Below are 27492 nucleotides of genomic sequence, written 5' to 3' on the forward strand. Positions count from 1 at the left end.
TTTAAGAGTAACTATTCTTCCGAGTGCGACTTGCGAGTCTTGGTTTCGACGCTACCACTAAAGGTTGAATCCTTTCCGACTCGCTATTATTATTTCACTTAAAAGCTAACTTCTTCTCTTCTTGGGTTTTCCGATCAAAAAATATTTTTTTCCTCTGCCGTAGCTGCTACTATGTTAGATACTTACAGAGGCCTACGTCCTTCAAGTTGAGCTGCTGAATAATGAAGTGACAGCGTTATAAAGTTCATGAACCTTATATATTTACTCGTATTGTTACCAAAAAACAAGGTGTTTAATCGCAATGTGTAGTCTAAAAGCCTAGATGCATAGTCGGATATCCACCCTACCTGCCTATGCCGGTTCCATGAGTAAAAAATTAATGAATGATTGAAATAAATGTGGAAATGCTTAGTTCTAATATTAGATTTTTCGTCGTGTTCTTCTTCAGCATATAATAAGTTCTGATCATCGCACTACTTGATAAAATATAAAATGAAAACTATCTAAAATTATTGTTTAAGCTATTTGTTTCCGCTTTCGGACTGCTTTAGAAATTATTTTAATATTAAATAGCTTAGAACGGCTGTTCAATATTATATGGGACCTTAAATATAACCTTTCTGTGGTTCGTTATAGAATGTCAGTGATATTAGACCAGCTACCATTCATATTTTAGACGAAGCAGACGGCTCTGATATTTGGCTATTCAACTTTCTTTCGACATCCACTAACAGTTATTGTTGGTCTCAGCTCTTTACTTATAATTAAAACAAAAAAAAGTGAAGGAAGGCTGAAATGGAGATGTTTTTTTAGCAATCCAATTTTTTGTCTCATAAAAACAAAATTGGGTTATCTATGGTGAAGTCTGTTACTTCAGGTATGCATGCTACGTCTTTAGAATTGGTATTGGATCGAAGAACTCCTTCATACTTAATATTAACCAGATTCTTATCGAAATCGATTTATGAATGGCTCAAGTAGTATTGTTGTAGGTGCATCGACTAGCACAAAGGCAAAAAATTAACACCGTCATAAATTAAACAATAATTTTTTCTCATATTTGCTTGCACGAATCATGCAAATTTATTTTCAAAAATTATGCCTGCACAGCTTGTCGCACGCATTGAACTTGAACTTCAACTTTTATTTGCCAAAAATATTTCTCTCCATATAAGACTTTTCAGATAGTATATTCAAAGCATAGTTAACGGTTTATTAACAAATGTTAGCGTTGTTGTTTTTTTCACATCTGCTTTGTCAATGTTTCGTTGACTAGCATGCAAACTTAATTATACTCCGAAATATTCAAAATCAATATTAAAAAAAAAATTATGCAACTAATAAAAAACGCTAGTTCACGAGCTAAACAAAGAGTTCATTGCACGCGGCATTGTGCCTTCAATAAAATCGCAGAGAGATTGGCTAGAAAGACATATAAAAAATTAATTAGCAACTGTGGTTGACTTATTGTTATGGTTGTTAGTGTAAATATTATAAAACGTGAAAGGTTATGTGTTCTGCAGACGATTGGGTGAACTGAGCTTAGAATTTTAAAAGTCAGACGAGACGGTGATCTTCATTAGCAAGTTTTATTATCCCTCTCTCTTCCCTAATAATTCAATCGAATCTCGAATATTTATCTCCATCTTTCTCTCGAATAATTTTCAATATATGAATCTTCTTCTTCCTTATTGGTGTAGACACCGCTTATGCCGTATTAGCTTTGCGGAGATACCAAGTTCAGATTTGCGGCATAGAGGCAGTTTTTTTCGCGCTGTCAAGGACAGCTTTAATATCGACGAAAAGGTAGTGTGTCAATCTTCCTTTCTTGGTTCTTTTCCAAGATTAGGCGCATTGTGAAAATCTAGTTTTTGTAGGTCTAAAGCCACACTTCGATTCGTATCTTTTTTGAATTGTGTCGGACAACAAAATAGTGACGACCCGAGCGAAATGAACGAAATGTTTACAATAACTACGAAAGTTTGACATTTTGACGACCTTACCTCTATCACTCATGGCTGTATATAGTTTGAAAAAATCCTTTCTAACTTACTATTTCACATCTAATTGTAGGCTTATGAAATATAATGGAGATAACCATGTCTTTACTAACCTAATTAAAATCTTTGTTTGCAGCCTGGCCATCGTGTACCACGCTACTCACTGATCAACTGGGGTATTTGCGTGCCGGACGCTTGCAGCTACCAAGACGTGGAGTACACGGTAAAGGAATACCTGAACAATTTAACTACTTCCACCGGCATTTCGTTCCAAGTGCGCGTGGAGCCGAAGTTGTGTCAAGTGCGTGACAACAAGCCATGGGACCGCAATACAACATGGGCCGTGTGAGTGCTAATGTCAAGAGCAAGAAAATTAACTTAAATTAAAAACTTGAACTTAACAAATATTCGTATGATTCTAGACGCTTCTTTCTCATTATACTCTCCATTACTGTGCTATCGACCATTTACGAGCGCTGCACCAAAGCGGATCAAAAGCCAAGTAAATTAGTAGTATATTTTCGAGGGGTTTGTTTGCTAAACTTAAAGTATACTTGCAGATGAATGGTTCACCGCCTTCTCTTTGGACAAAAATCTACGTTGGCTCTTTAGCACCAGCTCCTCGCCGAATGACATTGAGGCGGTGCATGGCATACGCTTTCTAAATGCGTCAATGTTGCTCTTCTCACACAAATCGATGGCAATGTTCTTTAATCCCTATAATAATCGTACGGAAATGTCGGAGGTAAGCTAAATTAACTTTTTACTTACATAATAATAAAAACTTTACATTTTCAAAGAGCTTGGGCCGCCCTTGGACCGTAATTGGACGTGCTGCCTCGCTCTACACCGATCCATTTCTGCTCTTTAGTGGCATGTTGACAGCATACTCACTCTTCGGTCGTCTCTTCAAGGGGCAGCCAGTGCGTTTGCGAAATGAATATGTCAGTCGTTTAATGCGGTGAGTTTAACGGCATTTTTATGCAAACTATTTAGGTCACAACAAGAATATTATCAAAATTTGTTTTTGTTAAACAAAAATGTATATAAACATTATGTAAATTGTATTTTACACTCATAAATAATTAATTTTTATTATAGTTCGAGAATAAAGTTCTAGATTCATCTAATTTTTTGCGCGAAAAAAGCATAGAAAGATATACATGACGCAAGCAACATTCTAAGATTCAATAAAAGCCAGTTAATTGCGTAAATTAAACAAATTTTAGAAATTTTAGAAATTTTAATACATATATTTGCAATAATCGACAAGCCAATCTGAGCTGAGCTGAACGAATATGTGATCTTATGTGGTCGTACACAACGTATATTTAAGAGCAAATGCTAAAATGGAAGTAACGAGATTGTGCCAATCAACATCTTAAGCAAAACGAACATAATACTTTCATAGCCATTGTAATGAAAGCCTTAGGTTAGATCGTAAGATTGATCTAAAATAGATGGATCTCATTTGAACAAATACTCTTCCTTTGTGTTTTCGAAAAGTGTGTCACCAGATCCTCATAGATCGACGAAGCATTTTGAACTTACCAGAAATTTGTTAAGGCATTAACCGCCAGTGTCCAGTCAGAATATCTACAATTACGGCGATAGGACTTTGCTTAGAGAAAGTATATAGTTCGGAGATCTTTTTACGGTTCACTCTGGGCCAGAAGGATCTCGCAGTCGCATGAGTTAGCACAAATATTTTTAAAGAAAAAGCAGCAGGCCAATATAAAGAGGACCGAACAAGGACAATCCGAATTTATCTCCGTCTTCAAGTGCATTCTTGCTTCGTAGAGGCTACTCGTGGCGGCTTTTTCTTTCACATATCCACGAGGGATGTATTAAGGTCAATGCTAGAAGAAAATGTTGGAAGGCGAATTTTCTGTAAGGAGCTCTTCACCAGTCTCAGCTTTGTCCCACCAAAACACTGTAGTTTTTTGAGGCTGAAGTGGCTGCTTTAAGATGGCAGTAAACGTACTACTACGAAGTGCAGCCTCTTTTAGGGATGTGAGCATTCACACCGCCAGCAAACGGCAATACTAGTGCCAAGTTCTCTTTTTATGCGCTCAAAGCTAGTCAAAGAGTGTCGGTCCTCACTAGAAACAGCTTCACGTTACTTCATCTTCACATTGGTTTGGGAATCTGGACATAGCAAAATCGCTGGTAACTGCAAAACCGATGAGCTAAAGCCAGTGGGCGCACACTTAGAACTGAGACTGAGTTAGATCTCCATTGTCATCTTGCTTTATACCATTGGTTAAATGGACTTCTCGTGTGCTTAGCACGACGACCCACTTCTGTGCGGCTGCAAGATTCTTTTGGCCAATATGTAGTAGAACGCAGAAGATCTATTGAAATGCTTACGGCAATAGATGTCTTAATGGACATTGTCCAATAGTCATTCTTGCGGTAAGGCTAAAAATCCTGTCAGACGCAAGTCGTCATAGTTGTATGGAAGAAGGTAAGGTGGAAACATCCAGACTTTTTTCATCCATAACATATGTACCTTGAGCGAACCAGCAGACATAGCCGAAACTCACAAAGGCCGTCTAAAAAAATTTGTAATCGGCTCAAAGCGCTTTGTTGATTTATAAAGATCTTATCATCTATCATATAATCTAACCATAACTTTTGTTGTCCAGGGTGGCTGTTTGTAATGTTATTGAACATTAGCTCTTAGTAGATTTTTTGGAAAACAGTAATAAAAGAACCAAAAAATTGCAAATTAGAAAAGGAGGTGTAGTGGAGACAACGCCGTGTTTCAAGACCCAAACTTATTACACAAATCTATATTAAGATCCCGGAGGAAACTTCGGTCTAGGAATATGACCCTTCCCATGCTATTTGTCTTCGGCTGAATTACTATGTTGTTAGTATAAATTTAAAGTTTGAAATGAATTAATATACATACTTATGTCTCTAAGCCAACTTAGACTCACAAAAAAAAAATACTTTTATTAATTTAATCGATTAAATGCATCTTCTTTCGCAGTATCGTACCCCCACTAGCCGCGCTCATACTCTTCTGCACTTTTGTACTACCATTGTGGGGTTCGGGACCGCAATGGAACTTGGTCGTGGGGCATCATGCGGACATTTGTAAACGAAACTGGTGGCGTAATCTACTTTTCATACACAACTACTTTGGTTTCAGTGAAATGGTGAGTCTATAAAAAAAGTCAATGTTGAAACCTCTTAAGTGAAAAGCGTGCTAAGACATAAAAAGAGCAAATTTACTGCACTTATCTTATGTATTATTAGAAAGTTAACTACTAGCTATTTTTTATATAAAATGTAAATATCAGCCTAAATATACTTTTTGGGTTAAAAGTTAATACAGAGAGATGAGAGTTAACTTTTCTCGATATATTTTTATACAACTGAATTCTTGTTTAGTTATTAAGACTTTTCTTTGTTAATTGCAGTGTTTGACACACACGCATCACCTGGGTATTGACACCGAACTCTTTGCTGTTGCGCCGTTAATGATACTAGGTCTGTGGAAATGGCCAAGAAAGGGTTTATTCACTTTGTTGTTACTTGGCGCTATTGGAACTGCAGCTCGCTACTACACCACCGTCGTGAATCAGCTGTCCAATTACATATACTTTGGTACAAAGTGAGTAACCATATATTTCATTCCCAATCGTAAATGTTTAGAGATTTGCTTTCTCAAAAAGTAAGCAGGAGTTATGGTTCGGACCACTGTAGCATATAGTAACCCTACAAATTGTCAATGTGAATTAAGTTCTTGTAGGAATATTTTTTTATTTGTTTTGTAAAGGGTATTATAGCTGCAATGAAAACAGTTAACGTTCCATCTTGTTTTTTTTAGTTCGATCCAAAATATTAATTTTATTTTCATCCCTCGCAAAATACATATATTTGAATTTTGATATTAAATATCGAACGAATTTTCAAACCATATTTTATGTTCTCATTTACTTCACATTCAGTATTCAACGCCTCTTCCGCACAGCCGACTACATGTACTCATTCCCACCACACCGTTCTACAGTATATATCATGGGCATTTTGCTTGGCTATTGTTTGCGTAAATACCGTGGCATACAACTAACGAAAACACAGCTACGCCTTGGCTGGGTAGTAGCCACGGCATGTGTACTTGTTTCTCTATTGGGACCAGCGCCAATGGGCGACATCAACTATCAGTACAACACTACACACGCGGCCATATACGCAGCATTTGCGCCGATTGCTTGGTGTATATTCTTTGCGTGGATCGTTTTTGTTTCGCATAATGGCTATAAGAGTGAGTTTAGATCAACAAAAATTATTTATTTTATCATTGCTCATTTATTAACTCCTCTTCTTAGACAAATTCACAGAGATGCTTTCATGGAGAGGTTTTCAAGTGTCTACAAAATTGTCCTACGCCATTTATCTAACACAATTCCCGGTATTTTTCTTTAATGTTGGCCGTCGGCGTCACATTCATCACTACTACAACTTCGTTTCCATCATTGTAAGTACATCACACATATTTTTGACAAAAAAAAAACATATTTAATTTTTTTTACAAAATATCTTTACAGCTTGATACCAATGAATTTATTTGCATATTCCTCGCGTCGGTTGCGCTGACAATCTTCTTCGATGCGCCATTCCAAAATATTAAAAAACTTATTTTCAAACGCGCGCCGGCTCCGAGCAAAAAACTGGAAAATGGGCATGTGAAGACATCAGCACAAATCAGTGGCGATGCGAAACAGCCACAATTATTAGAAACATATCCCACGTCAGAGTCAAACACCACAGCATCCACAACACTGACCAACAGTAGGACTTCAAATGGGAAAGTCACACATGAACACAGCGAATAGTCATTAGATTTTAGTTCAATAAACTGGTTAATATTTTATTTAGCTTAAAGTTCGTAATTAAGTCATTATTTAATAATTAGCTCGAGGTTTAGTCCATAAGTCTGTGATGCGTACGCCCTTTACTGCTGTAAATTACATACCTTTACCTTCTATATACTATGTACATAAGTATGTCAACTTGTCCAACAATAATTTTTAATTTATAAAAACGCATATTAAACAAATATAATTTAGAAACTTAATTTTTAGTTTGTTTTCGTAAACATTTTGACATCAAACTAACCTTGCTGACGTTTTTGTTTTCATCTACTACTTGACAGTTGGCACTTAAGCATACTGAAAATGAGAAACAAATTGTAAATAGATAAAAACTATCATTTACTTTGCGGTATCTTGCTCAAAAAGTTTAAATAAAATACATGCTATTGTTTTTACAAAAAAACAGAATATTTTATTTATCTCCTTTTTAGTTTAACAATTCCTTAAAAAAGAAATCAACCCTAGACAGTAGACACACAAACACCGACTAATAAGCGTTGGTACATGTTAGGTCTCTTATTTAGACTGGGTGGTCTTCTTGGGTTTAGCTTGGGTACCCTCACGGAAACCGTTGCGGAAACGACGTCTGACCACTTTCAAGTAACGCACGCGACCTGTGCCAGTGGTCTTCCTCCTCTTAGCCTTCACTGACCAGTTGTCTGCAATTTAAATGAAAATATATTATTATAGTTTAAGCAAAAATTGTGATTTTAAAAATTCATATTGCAATATTAAGCTGGGGTAAAATTTAGAATAGCATCCCCGGCTTTCGGGGATAAAATGGGTATCAGTGGAAAGGTGACGTTCTCCAGATCACGAAAATATATACATATAGTTGCCGCAGACTTATAGTTTTCGAGATATTCGCATTTAAAGTTGAAAAATTGACAACTTTTACATTGATAATTTGTGTATTGTGAGTAGCTTTTTATCTTATATTATGCACTTTTCACTTACTAACACTTCACTATAACGTTTCTGCATATTCATTTTTTTAATATTTGTTGTAAATAAAGCTTTATTTTAATTATTTTATTTTAGTTACAATTTTCTGCATTTGCACAATGAGAAAAGTGCTGCCATGGTTATTTTTTTTTCCGCGCCGCGCTTCAAAAAAAATAACCATGGCAGCACATTTCACATTGTGCAAATGCAGAAAATTGTAACTAAAATAAAATAATTAAAATAAAGCTTTATTTACAACAAATATTAAAAAAATGAATATGCAGAAACGTTATAGTGAAGTGTTAGTAAGTGAAAAGTGCATAATATAAGATAAAAAGCTACTCACAATACACAAATTATCAATGTAAATGTTGTCAATTTTTCAACTTTAAATGCGAATATCTCGAAAACTATAAGTCAGCGGCAACTATATATATATATTTTCGTGATCTGGAGAACGCCACCTTTCCATTGATACCCATTTTATTCCCGAAATCCGGGGATGCTATTCTAAATCCCAGCCTTAAGCTGTCATGTGTTTTTCAATTAAACTGAATATAAATGGTGAGATAGGAGATATTTGCCACTTTCATACACATACAACTAAAGGGTGATTTTTTAAGAGCTTGATAACTTTTTTAAAAAAAAAAACGCATAAAATTTGCAAAATCTCATCGGTTCTTTATTTGAAATGTTAGATTGGTTCATGACATTTACTTTTTGAAGATAATTTCATTTAAATGTTGACCGCGGCTGCGTCTTAGGTGGTCCATTCGGAAAGTCCAATTTTGGGCAACTTTTTCGAGCATTTCGGCCGGAATAGCCCGAATTTCTTCGGAAATGTTGTCTTCCAAAGCTGGAATAGTTGCTGGCTTATTTCTGTAGACTTTAGACTTGACGTAGCCCCACAAAAAATAGTCTAAAGGCGTTAAATCGCATGATCTTGGTGGCCAACTTACGGGTCCATTTCTTGAGATGAATTGTTGTCCGAAGTTTTCCCTCAAAATGGCCATAGAATCGCGAGCTGTGTGGCATGTAGCGCCATCTTGTTGAAACCACATGTCAACCAAGCTCAGTTCTTCCATTTTTGGCAACAAAAAGTTTGTTAGCATCGAACGATAGCGATCGCCATTCACCGTAACGTTGCGTCCAACAGCATCTTTGAAAAAATACGGTCCAATGATTCCACCAGCGTACAAACCACACCAAACAGTGCATTTTTCGGGATGCATGGGCAGTTCTTGAACGGCTTCTGGTTGCTCTTCACCCCAAATGCGGCAATTTTGCTTATTTACGTAGCCATTCAACCAGAAATGAGCCTCATCGCTGAACAAAATTTGTCGATAAAAAATTTTCGAACCGAACACTGATTTTGGTAATAAAATTCAATGATTTGCAAGCGTTGCTCGTTAGTAAGTCTATTCATGATGAAATGTCAAAGCATACTGAGCATCTTTCTCTTTGACACCATGTCTGAAATCCCACGTGATCTGTCAAATACTAATGCATGAAAATCCTAACCTCAAAAAAATCACCCGTTACATTGTAGATTCAAGAAATATTGCTCAAACAATATATTTCCACTTTATAATCCTTTTCATATCTATGCGTACGAGCTGATTAAATATCATATTCCTAAAGTGCCAACTAAAGGTTGCCATTAAAAACATGCGCTTCAAAATTCGACCTGATGTATGCATTATGACTTTTGGAAACACATGTAGGTACAGATTTAATAATGCTAAGGAATCGCATATATTTGAATTAACCAATTTTCATTTAAACAGTTGGAAGTGTTCCAATAGCACAAAATCTGTAACGCCATACTTCCGAGTTGCATGACCCAAACGAGAATTGTGCAGCAAAATGTCTGTGGTCTGGTCACCTTGACCTCATTTTCTTTAAAAAATAAATCTTCTCGACTAATGTAATATGTACACAACAATTAAATTAAATACGGCTGGCATTTAGAATAGCATCCCTCGATTTCGGGGTTAAAATGGGTATGTACGGATAGAGGAGGTCCAGATCAAGAAAATACACATATATAGTTGCCGCTGACTTATGGTTTTTGTGATATTTGCATTTAAAGTTCAAAAATTCAACTATTTAAAATGCGTTTTTCAACAACGTATAATGAATTTTACACTTATATTTTTAACTTTTATATCCACTAACAATTCGATAATTTGTTCCTAACCAATTATTTTGTATTAAATTGTTAAAATCACTTTTATTCAATATTTAACTTTTGTTCACACGATAACAAAAGGGTTGCATTCTAACTAATAATCAGTGTTACATTACGTACATATTTTACCGAGCCAAACGAAATAAAGAAAACAAATAATACCTCAATGACAGGAAATCTATCCGTACACACCCATTTTAAACCCGAAATCGGGTACTTAAATATCAAATTCGACCGTACTGAATACTTTATGACTTTTGGGAACACCTGTAGGTACATATTTAGCAATGCAAATGAATCGCATATATTTGGAATTATCAAATTAATACATGAATTGGAGAACACTGGTATGTTTTTGTTAACAACAAATTAGTTCAAATGCAGGAAATTGTATGAGGTTTGAAGTAAACGAGCGTTGCAAGTAAATAAAAATTTTCATTTACACAGTAGAAGTGTTATAACAGCACAAAATCTGTAACGACATACATACGTCGAGTTGCACATTCTTTTTTTTTCTACTATCATGACACTATTGAGAATTGTGTTTCAAAACCACGTCTGCGAAGGTAACCTCATTTTCTTTGAAAAATAAATCTTCTCGATTAATATAATATGAATACAATTAAATTAAATACTTACATGAACGCAACTTAGCAGCGGGATATCCACATTGGGAGCATGTTGACTTTTGAATGTGGTAGGATGAACGTCCGCAACGACGGCACAAAGTGTGCGTCTTATTATGGCGTTTACCAAAGCTTGATGTACCTTTCGTCTATAGAAGAAAAGCAGAGTTATTATTAGTAATTTCGATCCAAATCAAGTGGAGTATATTTAATTCGCATTCACTATTTCAAATTTGTCATCATAACGCCTTTAAGGGACTTCGGTTCAGCACATCTTATAAACGGCTGAACTTCGAGGTATTTATTTTGCTAGTTCAAAATAATCATATTTTTCGACAAATTCACATTAGAACTTGAAAATGCAATGGTTTTCACTTATTTTCACTATATGATGGCACAGAAATTGAAAGATTTTTACACAAAAATTTGACCTACCATCTTGGATGGCGAACAGCCGTAGAAGAAAGGAAGAAAGAGAGAAATGCTGTTGAAACGAATTGGAACTGAAAACCAATATGGCGAACATAAATGTCAAAAGTTGGTGTTGCCACATAGTTTTAGACTAAAATCATTAATGGAATTGAAATAGAAATTTCTACCGTTTATTATTCGATTTAAACATTAGGGGTATTCTCTTGCTCTTGCAAAACCCGTGCACGATGCACGAATTGCAGATTTTTCTAGCCAATGCAACGGCGCAACAAGCACACGCAGAAAAATATTTGCAAGGGCTGTAAAATATGCCAGACCAAAACCCATGTATATTAGCGTGCAATGTCACACAAAAAACTAATTGCAGCGCTAGGGGTATTATCTTGCTCTTGCAAAACCCGGTGCACGGTGCAAGCATTGCAGTTTTACAACGGCACAACAACAAACACACGCAGAAAAATATTTGCAAGGGCTTTAAAATATGTCAGACCAAAACCCATGTATATTAGCGTGCAATGTCACGCAAAAATAAAATTGCAACCCTGTTGTAGTTGCCATTTTACATAAAGACATATTACGTCGTTAAATTGTTGAGAAAGGTAAATTTTAATTAGATTTTATAATTTCTATTTAAATTTTTTTTTTTTGTTTTGTTACAGTTTTTTTGTTAAAAATGCATGCAGAAGGTGCGCTAATTCACAATAGTCATTTACAATAAATTGACCAAATCAGCCGTTCATATATCACTGGATTCTGCAATGGGTGCTCTCTGAGCCTAGCCAGCCACCAGCATGGATTCCGAAAAGTGCACAACACCACCACAGCACTTAGCGTCATAAACACCCGGATAGTCCGTGGCCTCAACCAGAAGCCACCCTGTGAGAGAACGAACGTTGGACTTGTCAAAAGCCTTTGACACAGTCAACCACACAACGCTATTGCAGGACATAGAAAAAACAACGCTTCCTCCAGGGTTAAAGAGGTGGACCATGAACTACCTGAGTGGTCGCCAGTCATCCGTACTATTTCGAGGCGAAACATCTAAACTGAGAAGAATTAAACAGGGGGTTCCGCAGGGTGGTGTCCTCTCGCTACTACTGTTTAACTTCTATATCTCGAAACTCCCACAACCACCAGAGGGGGTCTCCATAACCTCGTACGCTGATGACTGCACGATATTGACGTCGGGCAATGGAATCGATGGCATGTGTTCGAAAGTGAACAGCTACCTCTCCGACCTTTCTCGTTTCCTCACTGCACGGAATCTCCAACTTTCCCCCACCAAATCCACAGCGACAATATTTACGAACTGAACGAAGGAGTATAGACTTGAGCTTAATATTTAATGGCGTCAAAATTTCTAAGATTTTAGTTGTAACTTTTGATAGTCTATGCTCCTTCACTCCACATACGACCGCGATTATATGCAAGTTACAGAGCCGCAACAAAATCCTCACGTCGCTAGCCGGTAGCACATGGGGAAAAGACAAAGAAACGTTGTTGGCAACTTACAAGGCAATCGGCCGGCCGGTCCTCAACTACGCAGCACCGATATGGTCGCCTGGATGCAGTGGCACGCAGATGAGGAAACTATAGACCTGCCAGAACACAGCACTCCGGACTACGACGGGATGTCTCTTGATGTCTCCCATCGAACACCTCCATAGTGAGACGCGCATGCTTCCTGTAAAGGAGCATAATGAACTCCTCTCCAGGCAGTTCCTGCTGGGATGTTTCCGTAGGAATCACCCTTGCAGCCATCTGCTTGGAGCGGAGCCGCCTCCTAGGAGCATCAAGAGGTCATTCCTCGACTACGTCGACGACGTCGTACAGTACGCCGACCGAACTTCGGACGCTACAGACTTCAGACAGGTACTGACCGCCATTCACAGTGGAGCCATTAACACCTTCACCGACTCCCTTCCCGTGAATGGCGTTCTTGGAGTCAAAGCACCACCTATTGCAGATGAAGAGCTCCAGTTGCCGCGAGAAACGCGAGTGACCCTAGCGCAACTTCGTTCTGGGTATTGTAGCAGGTTAAACTCCTACTTATCCAGAATCGACCCCGACATATCCAATATATGTCCTGCATGCAACGAGTCTCCGCATGACACTGGCCACCTCTTTGCATGCCCCACAAACCCAACTCATCTAACACCTTCCTCCCTTTGGTCCGACCCCGTCGAAACAGCGCGTTTCCTGGGCCTACCGTTAGATGACCTCGACGACAACACAGATGACCCTTACCATCCTAACGGGGATTAGCATATCCGTTAAAACAACAACAACAATGGGTGCTCTCGTGCCCTTGCATACTTCGGTATAGGATTTTTACAATCTGCCAATCTTGCATCAGCAAGAGAATCCCTCTATTGTGGTATTTACATTAATTTTGTATCTAAAAGTGGGCATACACGCTACACATGTGCGTTCGATCCGTATGAAATCATCTCGCCATACTCGACATACAAATCCTTTTTGCGTTCGTTCTTCAAATAATGAATAAGTGCGACAAGCAAGTGGAAAATTGTTCGTCCGCGATCTTTCCTATTCGGGGACATGAGACAAATGATATTTTGTTTGCACACAGCGCCATACACGACATACATACATGTGTGCACACCGATCGTAAAAAACTAACATTTTCGCGAATGTGGATTGGTATGAGCACAAGCCCATACATGAGTAAATCACAATCGAACACATACCGATCGACGGCACATGGTTGTCGTGTATGGCCACTTTTTAAGGTGCGTTTCCAGTTCTCAACTAAATGCAAGTAATTTTGACAGCAGGTTACGCATTGTGAATGATTCAAATTAGAAGAGCAAGAAAATATAAACAAAGAAAATATACTAATACCATGTTCAGACCGACACTTAATCACACGATTTCGGCTATTGAATGGATTATCCCTCTAATCTTAAAAATTTATCAAGATTTCGCCATACAAAAATGACAGTTCCAAATCACTTCATTAAAATGATTTGAAACTGATCCACGCTAAATCCCTCTGTGCGACTCTGATTTTGCGCAATCTACTTGCCAGCACTGGAAATCTGTTACATTATCACAGCTGATTTAGACAATACAAAGGGAAAAAAATGTAAACAAACAATTTTTTTTAAGCTATGAATCTAATTTCACCTGAAAATCGACTTAATAAATGAAAAAATGCATCCATTATTTCTATTATATGGAAAATATTAAAAGAAAGACGGCTCTTATTTCAAAATACTATATGACAATGTTTTATTTTGATAAATATTAAGCGATGTGAATTCTTGAATGAAAATAGCAGCTGTTTTTTGATCTTTCTAACGGCCGTGAGAACACTGTTGGGTTATGAAATGCTTAAACGTAATCTAATCTTTTAAATTTTTGGTCTGAACATGGTATTATATTATGCACTTTTCACTTACTAACACTTCACTATAACGTTTTTTTAATATTTGTTGTAAATAAAACTTTATTTTAATTATTTTATTTTAGTTACAATTCTCTGCATTTGCACAATAAGAAAAGGGTTGCCATGGTTTTTTTTTTTTTGAAGCTTTTAGCCAGTGAAAATATGTAGATATATTGTGAACGTGGTGCAATTTTTAAATAGTGCTGCCACCTTTTGTGGATATCTTCCTATATTTCTCTTCTGTTTCCATTTTAAAACATATAAGCTATAAATATGTCCTAACAAATAATCCTTAAGAGATTTATTGTAACGGTAAATGCAAGTAAAACGTAGCAAAATGTTTATGTTGAAGTTTCTCTGCATGCAATAATTGGCAACATTGTTTGGTAATTTGAAATCTATGATGGCCACATCTTTACAGTTCCTCCACGGGTCGGATTGAAATAATACAACTTTTTTGCAAGATCTTACACATCTTTTTTCAACACAAATCCATAAAAGATCCTTGTTTGAATATGTTGCGTCGTGTGGGTGAAGAAGGAGATATTCTTACTTGTCCTTATAACCTGTCGCATCAGATATTGCGTTGCCGTTTTCAAGTTCATCTAGTTCGTTGTCGAAAGTCGCATCCAGACGCCAAAAAAGTTGTGTGTCCCTTCAATGTGACACACCGGGTGAATGAACAAGAGTTGGATGTAAGTTAGATGCATGAGTTTGTGTCTGAAAGAAATGTACCACTAATATCCAACAACGACCACACCGATTTATCGCGAATTCATAACATAACGTACACTGTTCTTATTTAAATACAATACATATTATTATCATACATATTAATATTGGTTATTTGTTATTTTTTTCACTGCAGTGGCACGTAAGCACCTGTTCAAATCGTCAGTCGTTTGAAGTTTTTAAAAGTAGTGACTCGCATGCATCTGGATCATCAATGTCCAATACCTTTAATGACAATGGAACAGAAGCAAATTCGACTTGGCAAACAGCAAATACTTCTTTTGAATTGGAAACATCCCAAAATTGGGACGATCTGCCAAGTGTACCATCATATAATCCTAAAGCATATGCTGAAAAAGCAAATGTATTACGACAACCTGTTGGAATGAAACCATCAGAAAGAGTTGCATTTCGTAATGCTGAACGCAAACGATTGCAAAACTTATAATTTCTTTAGAGGAAGTGCATTGTTTACATAACACATAATTTCAAAAAACATTTGATTTCGTTTTGAATTAACTGTATTATTTTTTTTATTATTTTAATTTTTGAGCTTTAACTTAATAAACCTACCTACAAATACATATGCGCATAAGAAAAAATTATTAAACATGTTAACTGCGATTAAAAATTAACATTACTATAAAATGTAGGCCAAAATATGCACTATCGTAAGGTAATCATAGAAGCGTAGAATTATTGTGGTATCTGACAGGGGATACACTTAAAATATCGAAATTCAAAATGTCGACATATCAAAATACCGACAAAATTTAAATATGCAGCTAAATCAAAATACCGACAAATCAAAACACCGACAAATCAGAACACCGACAAATCAGAACACCGAAAAATCAAAATACCGACAAACCAAAATGCCGACATGTGAAAAATATTTTACCTTGCCTACCCTTATTTCTATCGAAGCACAGAAAGAGAATTCTGCCGACTAAGGGTTATGATCCTGAGCGTGTTCGTGGCCGGAGGCCGCAGGGCCTCGGACGAACAACGCCACCTTTTCTTGATTTGTCGGTATTGTGGTTTGTCGATGTTTCGATTTGTCGGTATTTTGATTTGTCAGTGTTTTGATTTGTCGGTGTTTCGATTTGTCGGTATTTTGACTGTCGGGATTCTAAATTTCGAGATTCTGATTGTCGGCATTACGTTATACACCCATCTGACAGAATTTTTTAAAGAAAAATATTTAAAATATTGTATAGTAAATACTCGTCAGTCTACACGAATTAGACTATATACAGGTATAAATTTAATAACGATCATTATAACGTGACGAATTTCCGCGGACATTATTGTACCCACGGTAAGCACCACGCCCATAAGATGGCATGCGAGTAGGATAAGCGATAAGACGAGGATTGTGGCTGCTGTTACTACTGTTGTAATTGCTTATCTGATAAGAGGCACCATTGTTATTATTATAACATGGTAAGCGAGTGGGATAAGCGACAAAAGGCGGATTGTGGCTGCTGTTACTACTGCTGTAATTGCCTATCTGAAAAGAGGAATTATTGCCGCTATTATAATAAGGATCGTCATCAATGTCATATGCTCCTGGCAATGGCTGGATATGGTCGTTGGAATATCGGTTGTCACTAGATGCAAAAGAAATTCGCGGTGGTATTTGAGGAGGTGGTACATGCGAACCGCGTACATGAGGTCGTCCGTAGTAAGCAGAAGATTGTGGCGATCGACTTCGTGATCGTTCCCTCTGACGCGGAGGTGACGGTGAAATGGAGCGTATCCGCTTTATTGAACTGAATTCTTCATTCTCATCTTTTTTAGTAATATCAGCTATTGAATTTCCTTTTCTCACCTCGTCTTTATAATCATCGTCACTTTCACTGTAACTCTCTTCATCGCCCAAACGTTTACGTTCTGTTTTAATAAACTCTTTTCGTTCTGCTGGAGCAATTCCCATGGGTTGGCGTAGAACCTCTTTTTCCTTTATGAATTTCTGAGGATCGTAATCATCAACTTCTGTATCATCCCAATTTTCTTCGCATTCAATCGGTGCATGAGAAACACGTTCTTCTTCTTTTGGTTCTGGTGCATCGTATTTATATTGTGTTATGAGTTTTCGATCCGGACAATTTGTAACATGAAGCTAAAAAGTAATATTTTTATAAAAAAATAAAAATTTTCCAAATAAATATTCATATTCTATTTACACAGAATTCTGGTTCAGGTATATGATGAGTATTATTAAATGGACATATTTGAAGCTCAAGTTGTGGATAATTTTCACGACACTTTATGAGATGAGGTTGCAACCGTTTCCGTAACAACCGATGCGCTGGATTGTATGGACACACTACTATATCATCATCTTTCAAGGACAACATTATTAAGGATTCCTATTATTGTTATTATAGTTGCCAAAATTGTAATTCTGTACTCAAAAACACAAATTAAATCAGAATATTATCTCTGTTATTAACGTATGTAACAATTAGTTCTGTTCGTTTTAAAAGCATGTGCTACCAATCACTTTTCTTCTAATGTTGCCGTGTGGGAACTTTTTTCAATGGAGCCAGGTTAAAACAAAAATAATATAGATCCCTCGTTTCATCGAAGCTTAATGATGGCTTGAATGATGGAAAGTGTACGCTTTACACCGCGACAAAAAGAATTTTTTATTAAAAATTGGTCCATATTTTATTTTAATTTAAAAATTATTTTTATTCGTATGCCTGGAAATTATTTAAGTTCATAATTTTTCTATCAAACTTGGTTGCACTGTCAAACAATTGTTGTTGCACAGTTGATAATTCAAATCAAGTTATAGGGCATTCCATTTGCAAAAAAAATAATAATAATAAAATAGTTCGGAATATTAAACGAACATTTTTGAGATATTTTGAGTAGCATTGGCAGTTTTTTTATTAATAGTTCTTAAGTCGTTATTACATAATTTTTTCATATGATTCCAAAAAAAGCTAAAGAAACGACTTTAAGATTGTTAAACAACGCATAACGCCTATAAAAAGTTCGTAAAATATTATTGTTTTTTCTGAATTATATATTTTATTTGATATAAAATGTAGATATGACCGGCATAATAACCTCATAGCACATTTGTGCACCAAATATAAACAATAATTTTTAAATTTTTAGTTGACACGTTTACTTATATTCGTATAACCGATGCCTACACATGTCATCAGCACTTTTTGGGCGCCTGGCAGGGCATCTTCTTCGTCATCATTTTCTGGATTTTCTAGCTTAAACGTTATTGAAAAGAAGTCTCGCAAATTTTGTAGGAAATGTATTGTATAAGTAGAGAGTGGGCCTGCAATAAAACATTTTAATTAAATAATTTATTTTAATTACATTACACAAAACCCCGTTACCTGTTAAAAATTTTGAAACATTTTTCTGACTCAAAGCCATAAATAGGGTGACAAGCCATTGATACGATGAATCACAAGAGCCTCCCCGATAAATTTCGTCAAGCAATTTCATTGCAGCTTCGCGTCCCAAATCTTCAGGTACAGAAGGATCTTTCCCCTATAATAAATTAAATGCTAATTACATCACAGGAATTCCATTATTTTATGAAAACCTTACGTCTTCTCTGCTGTTTGAGATGCTTTCAGCCCCATAACAAACATCATCAGTTGTTTCTGCTATCAAACAAATTCCAAAACCCGGAGAATTACCAGACATTTTACCACGATTTTGATCAGTGTATATATATACGTCGGGAAGAAATTTTAACATTACACCTTTTGCCGCTTCCACAGTGCGATTGGCCATTGCAGGCGATACTTTGCATGCGTATACGGTACCGCGAATACGCTTAACCATGCCTTGAGATTGGAATTGCAGAGAACGTAAGTTCTTACGTACTGGGCATCGGAATTGTACTTCACCACCACCAAGAGGTGCTGCACCTCTTTTAACAACTTTAAGTTCTAATCCTTCATCCACAACTAAAAATCTTTTAAGAATAGGAATTGCTGAACCTTTTATGTGATCTACTGATGGTGAGTCTTTACTATTTGTTACGCCTTTTAAAGTTGCATTTATGGGATTTTTACAAAACGGACCAAGAGCTATTAGCGCATCCAAATAATAGCCTATACCACGTTGAATGCAGCAATCGTGATGCAGCACACCACCGTGCAAGAGACCCGGTGTAAACAGAACAGAGGTGCCCGAGGGATTGAGTTCAATTTTGGTACCATTTGTTAGCTTATCAAGTAACCTTATCAGACCTATTTCATATTCACGCAAACCGGGAGCCGTATCATCATCTATGTGAATTTGTGTTATTTGTACAGGCTTTCCACTAAGGCAAGACAGTATAAGGCGCTAAACAGGAATCAAAATCCATATTAGTAATTCAAATGCTCACGTCAATCCCAATGAAATTTACCTGCTTGAGAAAATTGCTGCCTCGGTATATGAGACAATTACCTTCCTGTGATACGGGTGGCATGTTAAAACTTTAAACTGAATAAAATATTCTAAATAATTAAAGAAACTAAAAAAGAATGCACATTGTTTTCATTTGTAGAGCGCACATGTGAATATATGGAACGGATAAATGTCAAATAATGTAAACAATAAGAGTTTGGCAGCACTATTTTTCACACTGAGAAAAATATATCATATTGAATAAACCAGACAAAGAATAACATTAAAATAACTACTTGTTTATCTATATTGTTACGAATTTACTCTTGCTAGTTTACTTTGTTAGGTTCGTATCTCTGGATTGACAAATAAAATCAACACTGTTTAATTTAATTCAACAACTCTTTATTTCACAACTCGTCTACACTATAGCAGTTTACTCTTAGCACTGATTGATTACGTTGGCGCTGCCACGGCTTATATAGCCACGCACTTCTCGCTGATGCCGACGTGTCCTTCTAGAATATCGCGTCTGGAAATTACCAGAACATACGGCTATACGGCGCCAGACGCAAGCAGACAGTCGCGGCGCCAGATGTCTATTGTTTCGACAAGCAGACAGCCGTGGCGCCAGATGTCTACAACAAGACAAATGCTATTCCATATACCTACAGCTATTGTTCATAATCAGGGATGCATATAGTAATACAAATACAACTTAATACTACTTTTTGTAACACTGCCCTCCACTAAAGCCTAATCGTCCCGATTAGGCACAAATCCTCTTGAACCAAATGGAGCGAGCCTCTCCAAATGTACTACTTTCATTTTACATCGTGCTTTCCCATTTCTTTGTATGCGGTATACCACGTCATTAAGTCGTTTCATCACCATATAGGGTCCTTCCCAGGTTGTCTGCAATTTCGGGGACAAGCCTTTCTTTCGAAGTGGATTGTACAACAGGACCAGATCACCTTCTTCAAAACCTTTTGAATTTGCCGCTTGATCGAACCGGTCCTTCATCTTATTGCTCATCAGATGCGTATGCTGTCTTACCATTAGATGCAATTCATTCATTTCTTCCTTTAAGGCAGAACAATAATCTCCATCATTTCTTACAGCTGTAGGATTCGTACCAAACTTAAGATCAGCAGGGAGTCGCAGATCAGATCCGAAAATAATCTTTGCTGGCGTGTAACCAGTTGTCTCGTGCTTCGCTGAACGATACGCCAGCAGGAACATCTGGATGCACTTGTCCCAATTCCGTTGGTCTTTATCAACGATTTTCCGCAGATGTTCTTCGAGCGTTCGGTTGAATCTCTCTACCATCCCATCTGATTGTGGGTGTAACGCTGTTGTCCGTGTCTTGTGGATGCCCAATAATGTACAGACTTCTTGGAAAATGGAAGATTCGAAATTCCTGCCTTGATCTGAGTGTAATTCGACGGGCACTCCGAACCTTGTTATCCAATTTTCTACAAACGCTTCGGCTACTGTCTTCGCTTCCTGGTTTGGTAAGGCATTTACTTCTGGCCATTTACTGAAATAGTCCATGACAACCAGTAGATATTTGTTTCCGGCCGTACTGGTTGGGAACGGACCTGCAATATCCATTGCGACTCGTTCAAATGGTGATCCCACGTTGTACTGTTGTAGCCTACCGCGACTTTTGGCTTTAGGACCTTTAGCTGCCATGCACTCCACGCAATTACTTATCCATTCTGCTATGGAATCTCGACAACCGATCCAGTAGAACCGTTGTTTAATCTTCTCTATAGTTTTTGTTATTCCAAGGTGCCCTCCACTAGGTCCATTGTGATATTCTTTCAATACTTTTGGGATCATGGACTTCGGTACTATGATCAGCAGACGAGAATGTTTGCCATCTGCGCTTTCCCAGGTACGATGAAGGTATCCATTAACGAGGTTTATGCTGTTCCATTGGGCCCAATATGCTTTTGCAGTTGGACTCTCGCTACTTATTTGTTCCTTTGGTGGTCGTACCCCATTTTCTTTGGCCATTACCAGCTTTGCAAGATCAGGGTCCTCCAGCTGATTGATTCTGATGCGGTGAGGAGTCCAATCGTCTTCAGGTTCTATATTCAGTAATCGCACGTCGATTATACCTTCTCTTCTCTCTGATTTGGAGCAATGTTTACGTTCCGGTGGACAAGGGCGACGCGATAATGCATCCGCATTTTTGTGGTGAATCCTCTTTCGGTGTTCTGTTGGTTGGTTCCGTTTTGATGGGTTTACCTTTATATTGCAATTTCGGGCAAAGTGACCCGCTTTTCCACAGTTGAAACATCTGCCTGTTGTATTTACTCGCTGTGCAGCAATTGTCTTCAGAGTCTTCAATATTTCTTCCATCAGCGCCGGTTGTTCCATTTCAACCCTTTGTACCTTGTGTGCTGGTTTACTTAGTAGGGAAGCCGTTTCCTGTGTGAGGGCGTGCGAAACCGTTTCAGCAAACGTTCTTTTTGGCAATGCATATGTGGCGCGTTTGGTGTCCACATCACGAATTCCATTTATGAAACATTGAATTTTTACCCTCTCAATGTAATCCACAGGTGCATCTGCATTTGCCAAATGAGCCAGTCGTTCTATTTCAGTTGCGAACTCTTGCAATGACTCGTTCATTTTCTGACCCCTATTTTGCAGTTCGATCTGGTATATTTGTTTCCGGTGCTCACTACCATATCGTCTTTCTATCGCACTCATCAATGCCTCATAGTTGTCCCGTTCACAGTCTGGAATAGTCTGAAGGATTTCTGCCGCAGGCCCTTTCAATGATACAAACAAGGACGCCACTTTGTCCGCTGCATTCCAGTTATTGGCCATTGCTGTCTTTTCAAACTGAAGTTTGAAAATTTGAAATGGAATACTTCCATCGAATGTGGGTGCCTTCAATCTTGGATTATTTGTTGATGGTGCAGGGCCATGCAGTTGCAGTTCTCGCATACGATTACTCAGTTGAAGAAATTCTGATCTTAAATTTTCTTCGTCATTTTTTATTGTGCTTAATTCGTCTTCAAATTTTGAAAATTTCTCTTGCACTTGTGTATTATTTTCTGTAATCTGTTGTACCAAACGCTTTTCTAACTGCGTATTATTTTCAGTCATTTGTTGTGTAAGGCAAGACTTTAACTGCGATGTATTTTCAGCTATTTGCTGTGCCAGACGATTTTCTGTTTGCACTGCATTTTCTGCCATTTGCTTAATAGCCACTAACAACGTGTTCATGTCTACACTTGATGATGTTCGTTGTTCTTCTACTTTCTCTTCTACCTTTGTAGAAGTTTCTGGCCCAACAAATTCGAACTCGTCCACATTAATTCCATCCGCTTCCATTGCTTCACGTAATCGTGCCTGCAGATCCGCCTTTTGCCCACTTATCGGCAAATTACGCTCCTCCAGTTCCTTTTTTAATTGCTGAATTCTCAATTCTCCGAATTTAACCATCTTGAATTTGGATTATTTGACAATCCCACTTCTGACACCAATTGTTACGAATTTACTCTTGCTAGTTTACTTTGTTAGGTTCGTATCTCTGGATTGACAAATAAAATCAACACTGTTTAATTTAATTCAACAACTCTTTATTTCACAACTCGTCTACACTATAGCAGTTTACTCTTAGCACTGATTGATTACGTTGGCGCTGCCACGGCTTATATAGCCACACACTTCTCGCTGATGCCGACGTGTCCTTCTAGAATATCGCGTCTGGAAATTACCAGAACATACGGCTATACGGCGCCAGACGCAAGCAGACAGTCGCGGCGCCAGACTCAGCAAATGTTTAACTAGACAAGCAGACAGTGCGGCGCCAGATGTCTATTGTTTCGACGAGCAGACAGCCGTGGCGCCAGATGTCTACAACAAGACAAATGCTATTCCATATACCTACAGCTATTGTTCATAATCAGGGATGCATATAGTAATACAAATACAACTTAATACTACTTTTTGTAACAATATAATGAAATTAGTAAAGTGAAAAACAATTACATAACCAATGATATGTAGTAGTTAAGGTGACAAATGGTCTTATTTTAAATAATGGTGTATTAAAGTTTATCTTACGTTCTCTGCTGTGATAGTAAATAAATAGATTCGTCTGGGAACAGTTCACATTGCTATTGTGGCAGAGAACGTTTTTATACAAAAGGTTCACGGCGTAGCCAATTTTACGATATTTAATTTTTCGAAGGGGTACTCTTTTCTATTAGAGAATTTGACCACAAAAATATTATTAGCGGATTTCACCAACATTTAACATGAGGGGGTCGAAAATAGCAGAATTGAGCATTTTCAGTGTTAAATGAGAAAAATAATGCTAATTTCAATGTTTAGAAATGTACGCTTACAGATTCGCATATTTACGATATGAGTCATATCTTTCTTTTTCAAAGGTCTTGTCAGTTGCACGGCACAGCTCTAATTCTGTCAATATATTCTAGTTTCGGTAGCATTCTAAGAGCAACTGAGCTATATGTAAGAAGTTGTAAGCGTCTTGTTTGAATTAGCCATTAATTTGGGACTTTTATTTATTAATACAGTGACTGAATCAAGGTAGGGTTTCAACGTAGATGATTTATCGATAAATCTGTTACAATATCAATTCTTGCTAGGTTTGTTTATGACAGTAGTGGCGCAGTAGTGGTTTCCGGAAGTGCCTTCAGTTTTGCGTAGTATATAAGTAGTTGAATTTGTTTTAGCTGTTGGTATTTAAATTTGGTCACCATAAAGTAATTAGTTTCTGTTACTTTTATTCTTCGTTAGTTATTAATAGGTGTATCTTTTTCTGTCTGTGAATTTTATCATTTGTATTTTTTTCGATCTGGTATATAAGGATTACACTGAGTAATGGGCTTAAGTTTTTGTTGTTGTTTTTGCTTGTTTTTGTTTAATATTATTTCAGTAAAATAAATCATACCGTTATGAACGTTATTTGTTCACGTTGTTTGTTTTAGAAAGGGCAATTAAAGAGCTTAGGGAGCACGAAAAAAATGAATAGCCGTGATGAACATGTACAATGCCCATACGTTGCATCCCATTCGATTTTGAAAAAACGTTTTCAGGTGCATCTGGTGCGATGCAGGAAGAAATTTTTACATGTTTCCAAGGTGACGTGCCCTTTCAATGTGACTCATGTCCTTAATGAGCCGGAACTTGATGTATGTATTAAGATATTTTCTATTTAGCGTAATTATGAGTATCTAAAATATGTGTTAAAACTTTTTATAGTGGCACGTCCAAACTTGTCCTAACCGCGCTGGTTATGAGCATTATAAGCGCGGAGAAGAACAAGCTGCAGCGGATAGGGCGACTACATCAGCACAAACACAGGAATACACATTGGAAACCGAAGAAAATTGGGATGACTTGCCGCCCGTGCCAACCTATAATCCACAGGAGTATGCTCAAAATGCTCAGGTGCTTCGAAGTTTACGAGGAGAACCCAAGTCCGTTAAAAAACAATTTCGTTCAAATGAAAGACTCCGTTTATTGGGCATTAATCGGGACAGTAAATCAAACCAATAAAAAAACCTGATGTATATGCTCCCTTCATCAGGCTTATATTGGACAATTACTCTACAGTAGAAGGGTAAAAACGACTTTAAATACTAAAGCCTAGTAATTGTAATGGCAATATAATACCTTTATATTGTTTTGACAACTCCATAGTCATGGACAGAATTTAAAATTTTACATGTATGTAAACTTAATGTTTTTTAGTAATGTTTGTAAAATTATACATTTTTTGTATTCGATTTAATGTAATCCAAAGCTACTATTTGACTGTAAATTGTTTAAAAATAATATGTGATGTGATGTAAAGTGCTTTTAAGTTAATAAAATAATAATAAAGCTATATACACACAATAAATTAAACAATTGTGAACAATCGTATTTATATTTCTAAAGATTGCCTTACTTAAATATGTTTCAACTGTATAAAAGCTTTTTGTAAGATTTGAGGCATATATGTATATGTTAAAACTTAAGAAAACAACTAATACAATGCTAAAAGAATTTACATAAACAAAAGTAATTGTACATTAAAATGCATAATTTCTTTTATTTAGACCACAAATAAATTTCAATAGCCTTCGTCAAATATTGCGTTCTGTTTGTAACCAAAATTTAAATATTGCCAACTTTTTGTTTAAGAATTAACTCATTAAGGGAGTACTTTGTTTTTTAAATAACATATTCAAATGTTGAAAAGCAATTTTTAAAACATCAGCTGTATTGGTAAATACATGAAATATTTTGTTTTTATAAAAGGTACAAAAAATTGTATTATGAAGTAAACATGTAAACAAAGACAAGACTAAAATAAGACTTTAAGTATATTCAATTATCTGGCTACTAATCTTGTTTTACATATTTAGTCCCTTCGAAAAGAATAATACAAATTATATACAATTTGCATTGAAAAAAACAATTGTAAATAAATGCTTTTAGTATGTAAACTTTTATTTAGTTTTGGAAACTGAATAGTTGGCAACTAGGTCTACACGAATCGACAGTTTTTAATCCACAAACAATTTAAAATATTTACTTGATTGTCAGTTAATTGAACTGTAGTGGGCCAGATGGAGAAAAATACAGGTGAAGATTTTGCTACTTGTCCGTATGATAATGCACATCGTGTCCTAAGGAGTCGTTTGCAATTACATCTAATTAAATGCCGTTTGAATCATCCACATGTAGAATTACAAAAGTGTCCACTGAATCAATTACATTTGGTGCCTGAGGCCGAGTTCGAGGTAAGAGTTTTGAATAGCGATTTAAAACTTTTAATAATGTGTGTAATTTTAGCGGCATTTAATGAGTTGCCCTGATCGTAAAATAATTGCACATTATAAATACGTTGATGAGATGAAGTTTCTGAAGCATGACCCAATTGAAAGTGAGGAAAATTGGGATGACACTGAATCTGGAAATTATAATCCTGAAACTTACGCTCGTAGCAATCAAATAATACGAAAACCCGTCGGTCCACCATCAAAACGTAAAGCATTTAGACATGAGGAGGAAGAACGTTGGCAACAGCTTAATCGATTGTAAATATAAGCGTTTTTTCATAGATGCATGCCAGATACTTATATACATATATTCTTGTGATACTTAATAGTATATTTTAATACTTATATATATTTAATAAGAGAAATGTGTACATTTTTTTTTAACGGCAGTGCGAAAATATGTGGAATAAATCGTTCCACAAAAGCTGAATGATTTTCAGTAAAATTAAACATTTAATAAACATAATTCTCCTTATAAACTATAGCTAAGAGCTTTGTCGTTATATACACCTGAAATTGGTTGGGAACACAGTAAGAATATTTTGATAGTTTTCTTCAATAAGCATATTTTTACATGAGAAATTTTGATTTTATTTTACATGTATGTACATAAATTCAATAAGGAACACAAATTTAGTAGTAATTAGTTTAATCTCACAGAGCCAACTATGTAATTATGTTATATTAATCCTGCTTCTGGTTTCAATCGCTTCTTCACGACTGATGTTGACCATGATAAGTGCCATACTTTTGCGCAGGAGCGCTCTTGCCGAAATGACTATTTTCATTCATTTTCAAAATATAATCGCATTTCAAACCGAATTCCGTAGCGACGCGTTTATCGTTATCTTCGGATTGTTTCATATATGCAGTTGGCGGCGACAGCTTCCCAATCTTTCGCTGGCACATCCACTGATGACATCGAATTCAAAGGCCGATAACCAGTTGATAGATTTTAAGCTATTCATGTTGTCCTTGTTCTTGCCATGCTTGGGTGAAGCAATAGCGATGGCTAATACTAAAGCCATAAAAGAGGAAAGGGTTGGGTTTAGTATCGCGCCGGTTAATTT

At 36.6% G+C, this 27492-nt stretch overlaps 7 protein-coding genes across 10 annotated transcripts in view; 4 read left to right on the forward strand and 3 right to left on the reverse strand.

Annotated features, from left to right (window-relative positions):
* LOC105222977 (nose resistant to fluoxetine protein 6) overlaps positions 1–7092 on the forward strand; it is a 48383-nt gene extending 41291 nt beyond the window's left edge. For all 4 annotated transcript variants that reach the window (XM_049456758.1, XM_049456759.1, XM_049456760.1 and 1 more), the window contains exons 5-13: positions 2137–2345; positions 2423–2502; positions 2561–2745; positions 2801–2961; positions 4999–5167; positions 5432–5625; positions 5963–6279; positions 6344–6492; positions 6563–7092. In XM_049456758.1, the coding sequence (XP_049312715.1) occupies positions 2137–2345; positions 2423–2502; positions 2561–2745; positions 2801–2961; positions 4999–5167; positions 5432–5625; positions 5963–6279; positions 6344–6492; positions 6563–6850 (1752 nt within the window). In that variant the 3' untranslated portion in view covers positions 6851–7092. The remainder of the gene's footprint in view (positions 1–2136; positions 2346–2422; positions 2503–2560; positions 2746–2800; positions 2962–4998; positions 5168–5431; positions 5626–5962; positions 6280–6343; positions 6493–6562) is intronic.
* A 183-nt stretch (positions 7093–7275) lies between these two features.
* LOC105222978 (probable 60S ribosomal protein L37-A) lies at positions 7276–11233 on the reverse strand. The gene is made up of 3 exons (XM_011200558.4): positions 11087–11233; positions 10665–10800; positions 7276–7548 (listed from the first exon to the last, which is right to left on the reverse strand). The coding sequence occupies exons 1-3, from the start codon at positions 11087–11089 to the stop codon at positions 7406–7408; spliced, it is 282 nt and encodes a 93-aa protein (XP_011198860.1). The 5' UTR covers positions 11090–11233; the 3' UTR covers positions 7276–7405.
* A 3556-nt stretch (positions 11234–14789) lies between these two features.
* On the forward strand, positions 14790–15808 carry LOC105222979 (gametocyte-specific factor 1 homolog). Its single transcript, XM_011200559.4, has 2 exons — positions 14790–15187; positions 15361–15808. The coding sequence occupies exons 1-2, from the start codon at positions 15008–15010 to the stop codon at positions 15670–15672; spliced, it is 492 nt and encodes a 163-aa protein (XP_011198861.1). The 5' UTR covers positions 14790–15007; the 3' UTR covers positions 15673–15808.
* A 225-nt stretch (positions 15809–16033) lies between these two features.
* On the reverse strand, positions 16034–17744 carry LOC105222976 (protein D7). The gene is made up of 2 exons (XM_011200556.4): positions 17414–17744; positions 16034–17349 (listed from the first exon to the last, which is right to left on the reverse strand). Exons 1-2 carry the CDS (start codon positions 17585–17587, stop codon positions 16492–16494), a joined length of 1032 nt encoding a protein of 343 aa, XP_011198858.2. The 5' UTR covers positions 17588–17744; the 3' UTR covers positions 16034–16491.
* A 356-nt stretch (positions 17745–18100) lies between these two features.
* LOC105222975 (probable RNA 3'-terminal phosphate cyclase-like protein) lies at positions 18101–19792 on the reverse strand. Its single transcript, XM_029548947.2, has 4 exons — positions 19624–19792; positions 18813–19559; positions 18596–18752; positions 18101–18534 (listed from the first exon to the last, which is right to left on the reverse strand). Exons 1-4 carry the CDS (start codon positions 19684–19686, stop codon positions 18356–18358), a joined length of 1146 nt encoding a protein of 381 aa, XP_029404807.2. The 5' UTR covers positions 19687–19792; the 3' UTR covers positions 18101–18355.
* A 4734-nt stretch (positions 19793–24526) lies between these two features.
* Positions 24527–25496, forward strand: LOC105222974 (gametocyte-specific factor 1 homolog). Its single transcript, XM_049456778.1, has 2 exons — positions 24527–24784; positions 24855–25496. Exons 1-2 carry the CDS (start codon positions 24617–24619, stop codon positions 25149–25151), a joined length of 465 nt encoding a protein of 154 aa, XP_049312735.1. The 5' UTR covers positions 24527–24616; the 3' UTR covers positions 25152–25496.
* A 154-nt stretch (positions 25497–25650) lies between these two features.
* On the forward strand, positions 25651–27443 carry LOC125775250 (gametocyte-specific factor 1 homolog). Its single transcript, XM_049456779.1, has 2 exons — positions 25651–26383; positions 26436–27443. Exons 1-2 carry the CDS (start codon positions 26210–26212, stop codon positions 26682–26684), a joined length of 423 nt encoding a protein of 140 aa, XP_049312736.1. The 5' UTR covers positions 25651–26209; the 3' UTR covers positions 26685–27443.
* Positions 27444–27492: the final 49 nt, after the last annotated feature.

This window comes from Bactrocera dorsalis, chromosome 4, assembly GCF_023373825.1.
Source record: "Bactrocera dorsalis isolate Fly_Bdor chromosome 4, ASM2337382v1, whole genome shotgun sequence".
Lineage (NCBI taxonomy): Eukaryota > Metazoa > Arthropoda > Insecta > Diptera > Tephritidae > Bactrocera > Bactrocera dorsalis.

Excerpts from the sequence above, each read along its gene's own strand:
- LOC105222978 (XM_011200558.4), bottom strand. Across the intron at positions 7,549-10,664 it reads CGCTGCTAAGTTGCGTTCAT|ACAACTGGTCAGTGAAGGCT; the intron begins GTAAGTATTTAA and ends TTTAAATTGCAG.
- LOC105222979 (XM_011200559.4), top strand. The coding sequence starts at position 15,008 with ATGTTGCGTCGTGTGGGTGAAGAAGGAGATATTCTTACTTGTCCTTAT. Across the intron at positions 15,188-15,360 it reads TGAATGAACAAGAGTTGGAT|TGGCACGTAAGCACCTGTTC; the intron begins GTAAGTTAGATG and ends TTTTCACTGCAG.
- LOC105222976 (XM_011200556.4), bottom strand. The coding sequence starts at position 17,587 with ATGTTGTCCTTGAAAGATGATGATATAGTAGTGTGTCCATACAATCCA. Across the intron at positions 17,350-17,413 it reads TACCTGAACCAGAATTCTGT|CTTCATGTTACAAATTGTCC; the intron begins GTAAATAGAATA and ends ATTACTTTTTAG.
- LOC105222975 (XM_029548947.2), bottom strand. The coding sequence starts at position 19,686 with ATGCCACCCGTATCACAGGAAGGTAATTGTCTCATATACCGAGGCAGC. Across the intron at positions 19,560-19,623 it reads GCAGCAATTTTCTCAAGCAG|CGCCTTATACTGTCTTGCCT; the intron begins GTAAATTTCATT and ends ATTCCTGTTTAG. Across the intron at positions 18,535-18,595 it reads TGTTTCAAAATTTTTAACAG|GCCCACTCTCTACTTATACA; the intron begins GTAACGGGGTTT and ends GTTTTATTGCAG.
- LOC105222974 (XM_049456778.1), top strand. The coding sequence starts at position 24,617 with ATGAATAGCCGTGATGAACATGTACAATGCCCATACGTTGCATCCCAT. Across the intron at positions 24,785-24,854 it reads TTAATGAGCCGGAACTTGAT|TGGCACGTCCAAACTTGTCC; the intron begins GTATGTATTAAG and ends AACTTTTTATAG.
- LOC125775250 (XM_049456779.1), top strand. The coding sequence starts at position 26,210 with ATGGAGAAAAATACAGGTGAAGATTTTGCTACTTGTCCGTATGATAAT. Across the intron at positions 26,384-26,435 it reads TGCCTGAGGCCGAGTTCGAG|CGGCATTTAATGAGTTGCCC; the intron begins GTAAGAGTTTTG and ends GTGTAATTTTAG.